Source organism: Rhinoraja longicauda, chromosome 37, assembly GCF_053455715.1.
Source record: "Rhinoraja longicauda isolate Sanriku21f chromosome 37, sRhiLon1.1, whole genome shotgun sequence".
Lineage (NCBI taxonomy): Eukaryota > Metazoa > Chordata > Chondrichthyes > Rajiformes > Arhynchobatidae > Rhinoraja > Rhinoraja longicauda.
Window position 1 is genome coordinate 12584980 of NC_135989.1, and position 16486 is coordinate 12601465.

Below are 16486 nucleotides of genomic sequence, written 5' to 3' on the forward strand. Positions count from 1 at the left end.
GGCGGTCACGGTGGCGCAGCGGTAGAGTTGCTGCCTTACAGCGAATGCAGCGCCGGAGACCCGTGTTCGATCCCGACTACGGACGCTGTCTGTACTGAGTTTGCACGTTCTCCCCGTGACCTGTGTGGGTTTTCTCCGAGATCTTCGGTTTCCTCCCACACTCCAAAAACGTACAGGTTTGTAGGTTAATTGGCTTGGTAAATGTAAAAATTATCCCTAGTGGGTGTAGGATAGTGTTAATGTGTGGGGATCGCTGGTCGGCACGGACCCGGTGGGCCGAAGGGCCTGTTTCCGCGCTGTATCTTTAAACTAAACTAAACTAAACTGCAATGTTAGAATTCATTTCAAGGGGACTAGAATATAAAAGGATGTTATGCTAAAGCTTTATAAGGCACTGTTCACTACACATTTGGAGTATTATGAACAGTTTTTGGCCCCATATCTGAGAAAGGATGTGCTGGCTTTGGAGAGGGTCCAGATGAGGTTTACGAGAATAATCCAGGGGATGGTTGAGTTAACATATGAGGAGCATTTGACAGCACTGGGCCTGTACTCGCTGGAGTTTAATTTTAAGGTGGAGATTGATAGGCTCTTGATTAGTAAGTGCGTCAATGGTTATGGGGAAGAAGCAGGAGAATAGGGTTGAGGGAAAAATAGATCAGCCTTAATCAGATGGCAAAGCAAACGCAATGGGCCGAATGGCCTAACTACACCCCTATGATCTTATTAACTAAATTATTCCCACAAATGGCCACCTGGAAGCATCTTAAGATCCATACATTAACCCTGACTTTACTCTCGGCACTTCTGTCTGTGTCGTCCAACTTGCAAGGTGCCATGAGTTTAGTTTAGATTTGTTTGTAGATACAGCATGAAAACAGGCCCTTGGACCCACCAAGTCCACGCTGACCATCGATCATCTGTTCACACCAGTTCTATGTTATTCAACTTTCTCATACACACTCCACGCACTAGGAACAATTTACAGAGGCCAATTTAACCTATAAACCTTCACCTCTTTGGGATGTGGGAGGAAAATCGGAGCATTTGGAGGAAACCCACCTGGTCACAGGAAGAACGTGCAAACTCCAGCACCCGAGGTCAGGATTGAACCGGGATCTCTGAGGTAGAGGCTCTACCAGCTGGGCCACCGTGACGCCCTTAGTTCTTTTGCTCCTCTGTACATTAACATTGAAGTTACCGTGGGCACCCGGTCATGGGCTTGCCGCCTATATCTAAGCCACGCCTGCCTTTGGGACCTTCTGAGAGTGACTCCTCTGTGTCTTGACAGGTCGCTTTGACCGGGAGATCGACATCGGGATCCCAGACTCCATCGGTAGGCTTGAGATCCTGCAGATTCACACCAAGAACATGAAGCTGGCAGATGACGTGGATCTGGAGAAGGTTAGTGGGACGTGCAGCGCAGGTTTACTAGGTTAATTCCCGGAATGGCGGGACTGTCGTATGTTGAAAGACTGGAGCGACTAGGCTTGTATACACTGGAATTTAGAAGGATGAGAGGGGATCTTATCGAAACGTATAAGATTATTAAAGGGTTGGACACGTTAGAGGCAGGAAACATGTTCCCAATGTTGGGGGAGTCCAGAACCAGGGGCCACAGTTTAAGAATAAGGGGTAGGCCATTTAGAACGGAGATGAGGAAAAACTTTTTTAGTCAGAGAGTTGTAAATCTGTGGAATTCTCTGCCTCAGAGGGCAGTGGAGGCCAATTCTCTGAATACATTCAAGAGAGAGCTAGATAGAGCTCTTAAGGATAGCGGAGTCAGGGGGTATGGGGAGACAGCAGGAACGGGGTACTGATTGAGAATGATCAGCCATGATCACAGTGATTGGCGGTGCTGGCTCGAAGGGCCGAATGGCCTACTCCTGCACCTATTGTCTATTGACAGTGGGAGACATCTGCTCGGGTTGGGGCAGGAGTAAAGGACAGACAATGGCCAGAGTGTACACCCAACAACGCTTATTGTAACAGGTTAGAGAATCCCAATAGAAGCATTGAGTTTGTACACTCTCTCCGTGACCCGCGTGGGGTTTTCTCCGGGTGCTCCGGTTTCACCCCACACTCCAAGGACGTACAAGTTTGTAGGTTAATTAGCTTCAGTAAAAATTGTAAAATGTCCCCAGTGTGTAGGACAGTGTTAGTGTGCGGGGATCGCTGGTCGGAGCGGACTCGGTGGGCAGAAGGGCCTGTTTCTGCGCTGTATCTCTAAACTGATCCAAACTAAACACGACGGGCGGCACAGCGTTAGATTTGCTGCCTTACAGCGTCAGAGACCCGGGTTCGATCCTGACTACAGGTGCTGTCTGTAAGGAGTTTGTATGTTCTCTCTGTGATTGCGTGGGTTTTCGCCGGGTGTTCCCACATTCTAAAGAAGTGCGGGTTTGTTGGTTAATTGGCTTCTGTAAAGTTGTCCCTAGTGTGTAGGATAGAACTAGTGTACGGGTGATCGCTGGTCGGCACGGACTCGATGGGCCGAAGGGCCTGTTGCCACACTTTAGTCTCTAAAACTAATATTAAAAATGTGCAAGCAGTTGAGGTGAGTCATCTTGGTATCATGTTCGCCATTGTGAGCTGAGGAGCTTGTTCCAATGCTGTACCTTCCTATGTCTATGAACCTGCCCATTCAACACCACCAGGCACCATTAAACAATTTCTCTGCCCACATTTTCAACTAGTTCCACTTAACCAACCTCCATCATGAGGAAACACCGTCCAATTTGCCAAACACCTTACAGTCTTGAATTTCTGAATGAGATCATCCAATTTTTCTGATTTCTATTGAGGACAGGCCGACCTGACTCAACCTATCGCCATGGCAACCCCTCTTCCCTGGAAATGTAGAAATAAAGAACTGCAGAGGTGCTAGTTCACCAAGGAAAGACACAAAATGCTGGAGTAACTCAGTCTGAAGCAGGTCCCGACCCAAAACGTCTCCTATAACAGTATAACAGAGCTTTATTTGTCGTTCGGTACCGAAGTACCGAACGAAACTACATAGCAGTCATAGAAAAAAAGAACACAAGACATATAGCCCCAACACAAACGTCCATCACAGTGACTCCAAACACCCCCTCACTGTGATGGAGGCAACAAAACTTCCACTCTCTTCCCCACGCCCACGGACAGACAGCTCGTCCCCGACCGACCCGCACAGTCCCCGCAAGGGGATGGAAGTCCCCCCGGCCGAATCGCACCGGGCGCTGAAACGTCTCGCGGCCGAGCCGGGCGATGAAAGGCCCCGCGACCATGCCTTGCGCAGCTAAGTCCCGTGGTCGAGCCGCACCAGCGATGTAAAGTCCCGCAGCCGAGCCTATCCATGCTCTCCAGAGATGCTGGCTTCTAAATTTGCACCCCATCATTCCTCTAGCTTCACAATTCTCCCCCTCGCCTGTGTTCACCCATGACCTGCCGTGCTTTGTCCTGTCCCTCCACACTTCCAGCCTTCTTTCCTCCCACCCCCGCAATCAGTCTGAAGAAGGGTCTCAACCCAAAACGTCGGCTTGTACTCGCTGGAATTTAGAAGGTTGAGGGGGGGATCTTATAGAAACTTGCAGTTGGACAGGCTAGATGCAGGAAGATTGTTCCCGATGTTGGGATAAGGGGGAAGTCTTTTAGGACCGAGATGAGAAAGTTTTTCTTCACACAGAGTGGTGAATCTGTGGAATTCTCTGCCACAGAAGGTAGTTGAGGCCAGTTCATTGGCTATATTTAAGAGGGAGTTAGATGTGGCCCTTGTGGCTAAAGGGGTCAGGGGGTATGGAGAGAAGGCAGGTATGGGATACTGAGTTGGATGATCAGCAATGATCATATTGAATGGCGGTGCAGGCTCGAAAGGCCAAATGGCCTACTCCTGCACCTATTTTCTATGTTTCTATGTTACCTATCCACGTTCTCCAGAGATGCTGCCCTACCCAAGAGTCAAGAATGTTTTATTGTCATATGTCCCAGACAGAACAATGAAATTCTTATTTGCTGCAGCACAACAGAATATGTAAACATGGAACTCTGTAAACAATATATCATATCATATCATATATATACAGCCGGAAACAGGCCTTTTCGGCCCTCCAAGTCCGTGCCGCCCAGTGATCCCCGTACATTAACACTATCCTATACCCACTAGGGACCATTTTTACATTTACCCAGCCCATTAACCTACATACCTACATATTAAAATAGAAAAAAAGTTTAATGTGTGTATATATACACATACATTCATATACATACATACAAATACACGCACACACACATATATAATGTGTGTCTAATGTATATAATATATATATATAAACATACACACACACACATATACACACAATATTGCAATATATGCACTATTGTATATATATTGGTGTATATATATATATATATTGGTGTATATATATATATGTGTGTGTGTGTTTGTATGTATATGTGTGTAAGTGTATATACATACACACAACTTTTTTTTCTGGTATATTTTAATATATATACACACGCACGCATATACATGCGCATAAAAAACAAACACACAAACAATAACAGTGCAAATAGACAGTACCAATGCCCCCAAGTGTGTGTAGTTCAGAGCTGAGTTACTCCAGCACTTTGTGTCTTCCCCTCTTCCCTGGAACCAGTGCCTAGAGTCCATGATGTTCAGGCCCCCTCACGCCATGACCTCCCCCCGCACAGCCGCCCCCTCCCCGCGTGACGGCGCCCAGCTGACACTCTTTGCCTGACGCGGTGCCCTGTTGCAGATCGCGCACGATACGCACGGGCATGTGGGCGCGGACCTGGCAGCACTCTGCTCCGAGGCAGCTCTACAGGCCATCCGCAAGAAGATGAACATCATCGACCTGGAGGACGAGACCATCGACGTCAACATCCTGAACTCCATGTCTGTGACCATGGATGATTTCCAGGTGAGGCCCTTGAGGTGCTGCAGACCTCATAAGCACGGTGGCGCAGCGGTAGAGTTGCTGCCCTACAGCGCCAGAGACCCGGGTTCCATCCTGACTACGGGTGCTGCCTGTACGGAGTTTGTACGTTTTGGGTTGGGACATTTCTTTGGAAGTCTGGTGCGTAGTTTAACCCCCGTGTTCTTGTTTTCGTGTACCCCCCCTCTCTCCGCAGTGGGCTCTGGGGCAGAGTAACCCCTCAGCTCTTCGCGAAACGGTGGTGGAGGTTCCAACAGTCACCTGGGAAGACATCGGAGGGCTGGAGGAGGTGAAGAGAGAGCTGCAGGAACTGGTGCAGGTGAGCGTGCGCGCGGAAAACAAAGAAGTACTTCCCGGGGCAGGGGTCAAAGAGTTTCACGGCCGCGGGTGAGACCGGTCAAAGGTCATAAAGGTCAAGGCAAGTCAAAGGTCATAAGTCCACAAAGCAAGAGAGATAATTAGCCATTCGCACTAGTTCTATGCTAACCCACTTTCACACCCACTCCCTACACACGAGAAGCCAAACACATTGTTGGTGTCAGCTGGAGATGGGCGATTAGTTTTGTTAGTTTAGTTTAGAGATTCAGCACGGATCAAGACCAGCGGCCCACCGAGTCCAGGCCGACCATCGATCGCCCGTTCACGCTAGTTCTATGTTATCCCACTCTCTCAACCACTCCCTGCACACCAAGGACAATTTACAGAGGGCCAATTAACCTACTAACCCGCACGTCTTTGGGATGTGGGTGGAAACCGGTGCACCTGGAGGAAACCCACGTGGTCACTGTTTGGCATACATATTTTTTGCGCCATTGGCCTGTTTCTGACCTGTATTCCATGTTTAGTTTAGTTTAGATTAGTATAGATTAGTTCATTGTCACGTGTACCGAGGTACAGTGAAAACTTTTTTGTTGCATGCTATCCAGTCAGCGGAAAGACCATACCTCATCACAATCTGCAGTGTACAAATACAGGATGAAGTGAATAATGTTTAGTGCAAGGTAAAGTCCGATTAAGGATAGATAGAGGGTCTCCAATGAGGTCGATGGGAGGTCAGATCCGCTCTCTAGTTGGTGAGAGGATGGTTCAGTTGCATGATAACAGCTGGAAAGAAACTGCCCCTGAATCTGGAGGTGTGTGTTTTTACACTTCTGTACCTCTTACCTGATGGGAGAGGGGAGCAGAAGGAGTGAGCAGGGTGGGACTTATCCTTGATTTTGCTGCTGGCCTTGCCGAGGCAGCGTGAAGTGTATTTGGAGCCTGATGGGGGAGGGGCGAAGAGGCGGGGTAGACTGGTCCATGATGTTCTAAGGCCAGGACAAGTGGGAAAAAAGGATTGACTTTGTGATTTTGTCTCTCCCCAGTACCCAGTGGAGCACCCAGACAAGTTCCTGAAGTTTGGCATGACCCCGTCCCGCGGCGTTCTGTTCTACGGCCCACCCGGCTGTGGGAAGACCCTGTTGGCAAAGGCTATTGCTTCTGAGTGCCAGGCAAACTTTATCTCCATCAAAGGACCGGAGCTGCTCACCATGTGGTTCGGGGAGTCAGAGGCCAACGTCCGTGATGTCTTTGACAAGGTATGAAGTCTCTTTAAATGGAGACACATAAATTGCTGGAGTAACTCAGCGGGTCAGGCAGCATCTCTGGAGAAAATGGATAGGTGATGTTTCTGGTCGAGATCCTTCTTCAGACCAGAAAGGTCTCCTATCCATTTTCTCCGAAGATGCTGCCTTGAGTTAGTTGAGTTAGTCCAGCATTTTGTGTCTTATCTTTGGTATAAACCAGCATCTGCAGTTCATCTTTATTATGTGGAGGAAGGAACTGCAGATGCTGGTTTAAATCGAAGATCAGTCTGAAGGAGGGTCTCGACCCAAAACATCACCCATTCCTTCTCTCCAGTGACGCTGCCTGTCCCGCTGAGTTACTCCAGCATTTTGTGTCTATGTTCATTTTTATTATTATTATTATTATTATTATTGTTGTTGTTGTTAATGTTGTCAGGGCGCCACGCGGTTGAGGTGAGTGGCACCCTCTCCCCTTCCCTGTCCCCCCTCGACGAGGAAGGGGCCCAACTTGGTCTAGTTATTACTAGTAATAGTAGTAGTATTATTATTGTTGGTGTTATTATAATTACTACCATTATCATTTTTACTATTATCATTACTATTATTATTACTATTATTATTATTAATACTATTATTATTATTATTGATGTTATTATTACTATTATTACAATGATTATTACTATTATTGCTAGTATTATTATTACTAGTAGTGGTAGTATTATTATTGTTGGTGTTATTATTATTACTACCATTATCATTATTACTATTATCATTACTATTTTTATTATTATTACTATTATTATTATTACTATTATAATAATTATTATTATTAATGTTGTCATTATTACTATTATTTTTACTATGATTATTACTATTATTGCTACTATTATTATTACTAGTAGTGGTAGTATTAATATTGGTGTTATTATTATTACTACCATTATTATTATCATTATTATCATTACTATTATTATTACTTTATTAATATTACTATTATAATTATTATTATTATTGATATCATTATCACTATTATTATTATTACTATGATTATTACTATTATTGCTACTATTAGTGGTAGTATTATAATTGGTGTTATTATTATTACTACTACCATTATTATTATCATTACTATTATTATTACTTTATTAATATTACTATTATAATAATTATTATTGATGTCATTATTACTATTATTACTATGATTATTACTATTATTGTTACTATTATTACTACTAGTAGTGGAAGTATTATTATTAATATTGGTGTTATTATTATTACTACCATTATCATTACTACTATTATCATTACTATTATTATTACTATTATTATTGATGTTATTATTACTGATTATTACTATTATTGCTACTATTATTACTACTAGTAGTGGTGGTATTATTATTAATATTGGTGTTGTTATTATTACTATTATTATTACTATTATTGCTACTATTATTGCTACTATTATTACTACACGTAGTGGTAGTATTATTATTGGTGTTATTATTATTACTATCATTAATATTATTATTATCATTACTATTATTATTATTAAGTGTTAATGGATGGCCAAGGTTTAGAAGGATGTGGCAGGGTGTTCCTGGCACCTGCTACACTGTGAAAATACCTGCCCTGTGCATCGCCTTTAGGCTTTGCCCCCCTTGCCTTAAAGCCATGCCCTCTGGCCTTTGACGTTTGCCCTGTTGCTGTGTTTCCAAGGCTCGGCAGGCTGCTCCTTGCATCCTGTTCTTCGACGAGCTGGACTCCATCGCCAAGTCCCGAGGAGGGAGTGCAGGGGACGGAGGGGGGGCCGCGGACAGGGTCATCAACCAGATCCTGACGGAAATGGACGGCATGACGAACAAGAAGAACGTCTTCATTATCGGAGCAACAAACAGGTAGATCAGACCAGGCCCAGGCACCTCCACTGGCCCTCTGCAAGAGAAGGGGTCTATCCTGCAGGATTCCTTAAGGCTAGGCCAACTTATCTTTAATATTTGTCTTTGATAAGGGGCAGCACGGTGGCGGGCAGAGTGGTAGAGTTGCTGCCTTACAGCGCTTAGAGCCCCGGGTTCAATCCTGACCACGGGCGCTGTCTGTACGGAGTTTGTACGTTCTCCCCGTGACCTGCTTGAGTTTCCCTGAAATCTTTGGTATCCTCCCACACTCCAAAGACGTACAGGTTTGTAGGTTAATTGGCTTGGTATAAATATAAAATTGTCCCTGGTGTAGGATAATGTTAATGTATGGGGATCGCTGGATCGGTGGGCCGAAGGGCCTGTTTCCGCGCTGTATCTCTAAACTAAACTAAACTAAAATCTAAACTAAATTTCCATCCTTGGGAAAAGGTTCTGACTGTCTACCTTATCTATGCCTCTCATAATTTTACATACTTCTACAAAGGTCTCCTCTCGACCTCTGGCGTTCCAGAGAAAACAATCCAAGTCTGTCCAACCTCTCCCTGTGGCTAATGCCCCTCAATCCACGCATTGTTCTGGTAAACCTCCTCTGCAGCAAAAATCTTCGAACCCACCACTCTATCTCCAGGTCCCTCAGGTCGGCCGACTTGGGGCTACTGACTATCCCGCGGTCTAGGCTTAAGCTCAGAGGTGACCGCGCTTTTGCGGTTGCAGCTCCGAGACTGTGGAACAGCATCAGAACTGCCCCTTCCATCGACTCCTTTAAGTCCAGGCTCAAAACCTATTTCTACTCCCTAGCGTTTGAGGCCCTCTGAGGGGGCGCTGTGAACTGTTTATGTATGTGCTGTTATGTTTGTGTGCCATTGTATGTTCGTTTCTTAGTACCTGAACTGATGTACAGCACTTTGGTCAACGTGGGTTGTTTTTAAATGTGCTATACAAATAAAATTGACTTGACTTGCACTGTTCCAAAGTCTCCACATCCCACCTGACCAGAACTGCGTGTAATACTCCAAATGGTGTCGGATCAAGGGCCTATTCATTGGCGTTGTGAGATGCTTTGGGAGATCCAGGAGTGGTGATAGGGGCTATAGAGATGCAAGCTTTGTCCTTATCAGTTAACTTGGTTTATTTACAGACCTGACATTATTGATCCAGCCATCCTAAGGCCAGGGCGTCTGGACCAGCTGATTTATATCCCACTGCCCGATGAAAAGTCAAGGATGGCCATCTTGAAAGCTAACCTCAGGAAGTCTCCAATTGCAAAGGTAGGGAGCTCTGGTGACCGGGGGTTCGATCCTGACCTCCGGTACTGTCTGTGTGGAGTTTGCAAGTTCGGTTTAGTTCGGTTTAGTTTGGTTCAGTTTAGTTTAGTTTAGTTTAGTTTAGAGATACAGCACAGAAACAGGCCCTTCGGCCCACTGAGTCCATGCCGACCAGTGATCCCCGCACATTAAAACTATCCTACACACACTAGGGTCAGTATGGAGTTTGCAAGTTTAGTTTAGTTCAGATTAGATTAGATTAGATTAATTTTGTTTAGTTTAGAGATACAGCGCGGAAACAGACTCTTAAGCCAACTGAGTCCGCGCCGACCAGCGATCTCCGCACACTAACACTATCCTACACACACTTGGATCACTTTACAATATTTGCCAAAGCCCCAATTGGCTTTGCACACCTGTTTGTCTTTGGAGTTTGGGAGGAAACCGGAGCACCCGGAGAAAACCCACACTCTCTCATGACCCATGATCTGTTGGGTTTTTTTGACTGAGAGATACAGCATGACTCTTCATGACTTAACTCACACCAACCATCGCTCACCTGGTGTACACGAGCTGCGTTATTGTTGGTGTTGCTCACACTGGTGTTTTTCTGAGGGGAGGGAGATGTTTGGGCGTTGCGGCCTCACACACTCACTCTTCCACCGCACCGCAGAGCGTTGACCTGGGCTACCTGGCCAAGATAACCCACGGCTTCTCGGGAGCCGACCTGACGGAGATCTGCCAGAGGGCGTGCAAGCTGGCGATCCGCGAGGCCATCGAAGCGGAGATCAAGAGAGAGCAGGAACACCAGAGCAACCCAGACATTGCCATGGTGAGTTTACTTTAGTTTTGTTTAGAGATACAGCGCGGAAACCGGCCTACCGGGTCCGCACCGATCAGCCATCCCAGCACATATCCCTTGATTCCATAGGATCCACAGAAAATAGGTGCAGGAGGAGCACCTTCGAGCCAGCACCACCATTCATTGTGATCATGGCTGATCATCTACAATCAGTAGTCCATGCCTGCCTTCTCCCCATTTCCCTTGATTCCGCTAGCTCCTAGAGCTCTATCTAACTCTCTTTTAAATTCATCCGGTGAATTGGCCTCCACTGCCTTCTGTGGCAGAGAATTCCACAGATTTTTCTCCTCTCAGTTCTAAATGGCCTACCCCTTATAAACTCAAATCCTCTCGCAATGAAGGTCAACATGCCAGTTTTAAATGGCCTCTCCTTTATTCTTAGACTGTGTCCCCTGGTTCTGGATCTAGCTATATCCAACCCTCGATTGATTGATTGATTGGTTGGTGGATCGATCAATGGATTGATCATGGAAACTTCAAGAGTCTGAAGAAGGGTCTCGACCCGAAACGTCACACATTCCTTCTCTCCAGACGCTGCCCGACTCGCTGAGTTACTCCAGCGTTTTGTGTTTATCTTGGGTTTAAACCAGCATCTGCAGTTCCTTCCTACACAAACGGTCTCTGCCTCTTACTCCATTATTAACTTTATAACCTTCCATCACAGTGAGAAATGTGGATTCCACTGTAGTGGATGTTTATGTGGCAGGGCGTCTTGTTGCTTTTCACTTAGTATGGCTGTATTTATTTATTTATTGTCCGGTCAATATTGACCATGCAGTTGTGAAAGTTAAATAGTGCAAAATCATTGTATCAAAAATAAAACAAAATAATCACACATGATATTTTCTGACCAAATTAAAAATGTGTAGGCAGAAGCCAAAGTTTATTGTGCCTGCCCTAAATACTTAACAAAATACAATTAAAGAAAACACAATGTCATAATAGACAATAGACAATAGGTGCAGGAGGAGGCCATTCGGCCCTTCAAGCCAGCACCGCCATTCAATATGTGATCATGGCTGATCATTCTCCCATTCCTGCCTTCTCCCCATACCCCCTGACTCCGCTATCCTTAAGAGCTCTATCCAGCTCTCTCTTGAATGCATTCAGAGAATTGGCCTCCACTGCCTTCTGAGGCAGAGAATTCCACAGATTCACAACTCTCTGACTGAAAAAGTTTTTCCTCATCTCAGTTCCAAATGGCCTACCCCTTATTCTTAAACTGTGGCCCCTTGTTCTGTACTCCCCCAACATTGGGAACATGTTTTCTGCCTCTAACGTGTCCAACCCCTTAATAATCTTATACGTTTTGATAAGATCTCCTCTCATCCTTCTAAATTCCAGTGTATATAAGCCTAGTCGCTCCAGTCTTTCAACATATGACAGTCCTGCCATTCCGGGAATTAACCTAGTAAACCTACGCTGCACACCCTCAATAGCAAGAATATCCTTCCTCAAATATGGAGACCAAAACTGCACACAGTACTCTAGGTGCGGTCTCACTAGGGCCCTGAACAACTGTAGAAGGACCTCTTCACTCCTATACTCAACTCCTCTTGTTATGAAGGCCAACATTCCATTGGCTTTCTTCACTGCCTGGTGTACCTGCATGCTTCCTTTCAGTGACTGATGCACTAGGACACCCAGATCTCGTTGTAAGTCACCTTTTCCTAACTTGACACCATTCAGATAATATAAGAAAATAATTGCAGATGCTGGTACAAATCGATTTATTCACAAAATGCTGGAGTAACTCAGCAGGTCAGGCAGCATCTCGGGAGAGAAGGAATAGGTGACGTTTCGGGTCGAGACCCTTTTCGACCCGAAACGTCACCCATTCCTTCTCTCCCGAGATGCTGCCTGACCTGCTGAGTTACTCCAGCATTTTGTGAATAAACCATTCAGATAATACTCTGCCTTCCTATTCTTACCACCAAAGTGGACAACCTCACACTTATCCACATTAAACTGCATCTGCCATGCATCCGCCCACTCACACAACCTGTCCAAGTCACCCTGCAACCTCATAGCATCTTCCTCACAGTTCACACTGCCACCCAGCTTTGTATCATCTGCAAATTTGCTAATGGTACTTTTAATCCCAGAATAAGTCAGAAACAGTATGGTAACTCAAATTTCGCCGTGCCTTAATTGGTACGTGTGACAATAAGTTGATCTTGAAACCTTGATCTTGAAATCTGACTGCCCAGGAGGATGACTACGACCCGGTCCCTGAGATCCGAGCCGACCACTTTGAGGAGGCCATGAGGTTCGGCCGCCGCTCGGTCAGTGACAACGACATCAGGAAGTACGAGATGTTCGCCCAGACGCTGCAGCAGAGCCGGGGCTTCGGCAACTTCAGGTCTGGACCCCCCCCCCCCCGCCCCGCTACCCCGTGGGAGAGGAGGAAGGTGGGTGGGGGGGGGGGGTTGAGACAAGTCTTAATAAACCACTCAATGTCTCCAGGACTCGAGGGCCTGAGGTTGGCCAGGTTAGTACTCTATTCCTTGGAGCCCAAAAGGATGAGGGGTGGTTATAGAAGGGTGCAAAATCATAAGGGGAATAGGAAGGGTGAATGCACAGTCTTTCACCCAGAGAGGTAGGAGGCAAGTATAAATAACCACACAATGTCTCCAGGACTCGAGGGCCTGTGCTATAGAGGTTGTCCAGGCCAGGACTCTATTCCTTGGAGCACAGGAGGATGAGGGGTGATCTTATAAAGGTGGACAAAATCATGAGGGGAATAGGAAGGGTGAATGCACCCAGAGTAGGGGAGAGTGGGGGAGGCAAGTATAAATAACCACACAATGTCTCCAGGACTCGAGGGCCTGAGGTTGGCCAGGTTAGTACTCTATTCCTTGGAGCGCAAGAGGATGAGGGGTGGGTCACAGAGGGGAACAACATCATGAGGGGAATAGATTGGGTAAATGCAGAGAGTCTCTTACTTTAGTTTAGAGATACAGAGCAGAAACAGGCCTCTCGGCCCACCGAGTCCGCACCGCCCAGCGATCCCCACACATTAACACCATCCTACACACACTAGGGACAATTTTACATTCACGCCAAGCCAATTAACCTAGAAACCTGTTCGTCTTTAGAGTGTGTGGGAGGAAACTGGAGCACCCAGAGAAAACCCACGCAGGTCACAGAGAGAAGGTACAAACTACGCACAGACAGCACCTGTAGTCTGGATCAAACCCGGGTCTCTGGTGCTGTAAGGCAGCAACTCTACGCTGCACCACCATGGGAGTTGGAAGGGGGGGGGAGATTGATTGGTTATTTGTAATGACAATGGATCAATGAAATGCAGTAACACAACTGACCTGTAAACACAATACTGCAGAAGGACCTCTTTGCTCCTATACTCAACTCCTCTTGTTATGAAGGCCAACATTCCATTGGCTTTCTTCACTGCCGGCTGTACCTGCATGCTTCCTTTCAGTGACTGATGCACTAGGACACCCAGATCTCATTGTACATCGCCTTTTCCTAACTTGACACCATTCAGATAATACTCTGCCTTCCTATTCTTCGAAGATAACATAATAAACAAAAAAAATTCAATGAATTAAAAAAAACAATACCCGTGAAAACAGCCCCAAATCCTTAGTGCAACCAAGCCAGTTCATAGTTCGTAGTTCAGTTAGAGTTTAGTGTTCAAGAGCTTGATGGTAGTTGGGATGAAGCTGTTCTTGAACCTGGTGCTCTGATGTTGAGGCATGGATGCCATCTCCAATGACTCTTCCAAGATGGCGCCCAACCCAGGCGACTGTGTGCGTGCTAGCCACAGAAGCAGATCTACATATTACAATCGCTCCACACTCTTAAATCTCTACTCCTACAGCAACACTTCTTACTTTAACTTTCATCTCTTTAAACTCCTCTCAGATCTGCCCATTCTCTGACCCTCGGACTATCCTTGATCGGACTTTGCTGGCTTTACCTTGCACTTAACGTTATTCCCTTATCATGCATCTGTACACTGTGAACGGCTCGATTGTAATCGTGCACTGTCTTTCCGCTGGCTGGTTAACACGCAGCAAAAGCTTTTCACTGTACCTCGGTACACGTGACAATAAGCTAAACCGAAACGTAAAGTTCAAGAGCATCAGCTTGCTTTCCCTCTTCCAGGTTTCCGTCCAACAGCCAGTCCGCTGGTCAGGGGGGTGATGGAGGCAGTGGAGGGAACCTGTATCGGGAGGAAGGAGATGATGACCTCTACAACTGAGCAATTGGCCAGAGGCCAAAGGTCGCCCGCTAGGATCTGGAGCAGACTGCCCCCCTCACTCATCGCCAAGGCCGCCGACACCAACATAAAAGCTTGCAGGAAAGACATGCATTATCTGCGATGGTCAAACGTTGCTTCAAGTCGGGACCTCTGACCAGACTACTACCGTCCACCGTCTGCCTTTGATTAGGGGCCGGTGTGAGTTCACCGATTGGCACTTTGTACAGCACTCTCCCCAGGTCCTGTGTGTGTGTATGTGTGTCTATGTGTGTGTGTATGTGTGTCTCTGAGTGCGTGCGTGTATGTGTGTCAATGTGTGTGTGCGTGTACGTGTGTCTGTCTGTGTGCGTGTATGTGTGCCTGTCTGTGTGCGTGTATGTGTGTCTGCGTGTATGTGTCTGCGTGCGTGTATGTGTCTGTCTGCGCATATGTGTATGTGTCTGCGTGTGTCTGTCTGCGTGTGTGTGCGTGTGTGTATGTGTGCGTAGGTATGTGTGTCTGTGCTCACATGTGTATGTGTGTCTGTATGTTTGCGTGTGTAGTGTGTGCATGCGCGCATGTGTGTGCATGCGTGTGTGTGCATGAGTATGCGTGAGTGTGCATATGCGTGTGTATATGTGTGCATGCGTGTGTCTCCTCGCTCCCTGTACATTATTGCCACACATCGACTGTACGTTAGATGTCTGACGGTAATATTAAGAACGAACGGCTTCCAAGAACAAATGACCATTTTACTGAGGCAAAATATAAAGGAACTCATCGGGTCAGGCTGCCTCTGTGGAGGAAGGGGAGAGGCGACAATTTGGTTTGAGATTCCCTCTACAGATGCTGCCTCATCCACTGAGTTCCTCCGGCACTTTGCGTTTTGTTTGAGATTCCAGTATCTGCAGTTCCTTGGCGACTCCATTTTACCGAGGTGCTTTTTGCAGTGTAGTTCTGAATTATTAAAGCTTTTCAACCATTTCCAATAGGGGAAAAAAATTAAACTATTACTGTAGACCCATGCTGTGTGGTGTGTGTGTGTGTGTGTGCCGGATCTGTCTGTATAGAGTCATAAAGTCATGGAGTCACACAGCGTGGAAACAGGCCCTTCAGCCCAACTTGCCCACACCGACCAACATGCCCCATCTACACTAGTCCCACCTGCCTGCGTTTACCCCATATTCCTCTAAACCAGTCCTATCCATGTACCTGTCCAAACGTAACAATAATCCCTGCCTCAACTACCTTCTTCAGCAGCTCGTTCCATACACCCTCCACCCTTCGCGTGGCGGCACGGTGGCGCAGCGGTAGAGTTGCTGCCTTACAGCGAATGCAGCGCCTGAGATCAGGTTCGATCCTGACTACGGGCGCCGTCTGTACGGAGTTTGTACGTTCTCCCCGTGACCTGCGTGGGTTTTCTCCGAGATCTTCGGTTTCCTCCCACACTCCAAAGGCGTGCAGGTATGTAGGTTAATTGGCTGGGTAAATGTAAAAATTGTCCCTAGTGTGCAGGATAGTGTTAGTGTGCGGGGATCGCTGGGTGGCACGGACTCGGTGGGCCGAAGGGCCTGTTTCCGCGCTGTATCTCTAAATCTAAATCTAGAAATCTAAAACGTTACCCCTCAGATTCCTATTAAATCTTTCCCCCCTCACCATAAACCTATGTCCTGTGGTCCTCGATTCGCCTACTCTGGGCAAGAGACTCTGTGCGTCTACCCAATCGATTCCTCT

At 46.4% G+C, this 16486-nt stretch overlaps 1 protein-coding gene across 3 annotated transcripts in view; it reads left to right on the forward strand.

Moving 5' to 3' along the window:
• LOC144610727 (transitional endoplasmic reticulum ATPase-like) overlaps nucleotides 1-15770 on the forward strand; it is a 40635-nt gene extending 24865 nt beyond the window's left edge. For all 3 annotated transcript variants that reach the window (XM_078429646.1, XM_078429645.1, XM_078429647.1), the window contains exons 10-18: nucleotides 1292-1404; nucleotides 4758-4922; nucleotides 5134-5256; nucleotides 6302-6514; nucleotides 8219-8397; nucleotides 9557-9686; nucleotides 10357-10515; nucleotides 12756-12907; nucleotides 14677-15770. In XM_078429646.1, coding sequence (XP_078285772.1) covers nucleotides 1292-1404; nucleotides 4758-4922; nucleotides 5134-5256; nucleotides 6302-6514; nucleotides 8219-8397; nucleotides 9557-9686; nucleotides 10357-10515; nucleotides 12756-12907; nucleotides 14677-14773 — 1331 coding nt within the window. In that variant the 3' untranslated portion in view covers nucleotides 14774-15770. The remainder of the gene's footprint in view (nucleotides 1-1291; nucleotides 1405-4757; nucleotides 4923-5133; nucleotides 5257-6301; nucleotides 6515-8218; nucleotides 8398-9556; nucleotides 9687-10356; nucleotides 10516-12755; nucleotides 12908-14676) is intronic.
• Nucleotides 15771-16486: the final 716 nt, after the last annotated feature.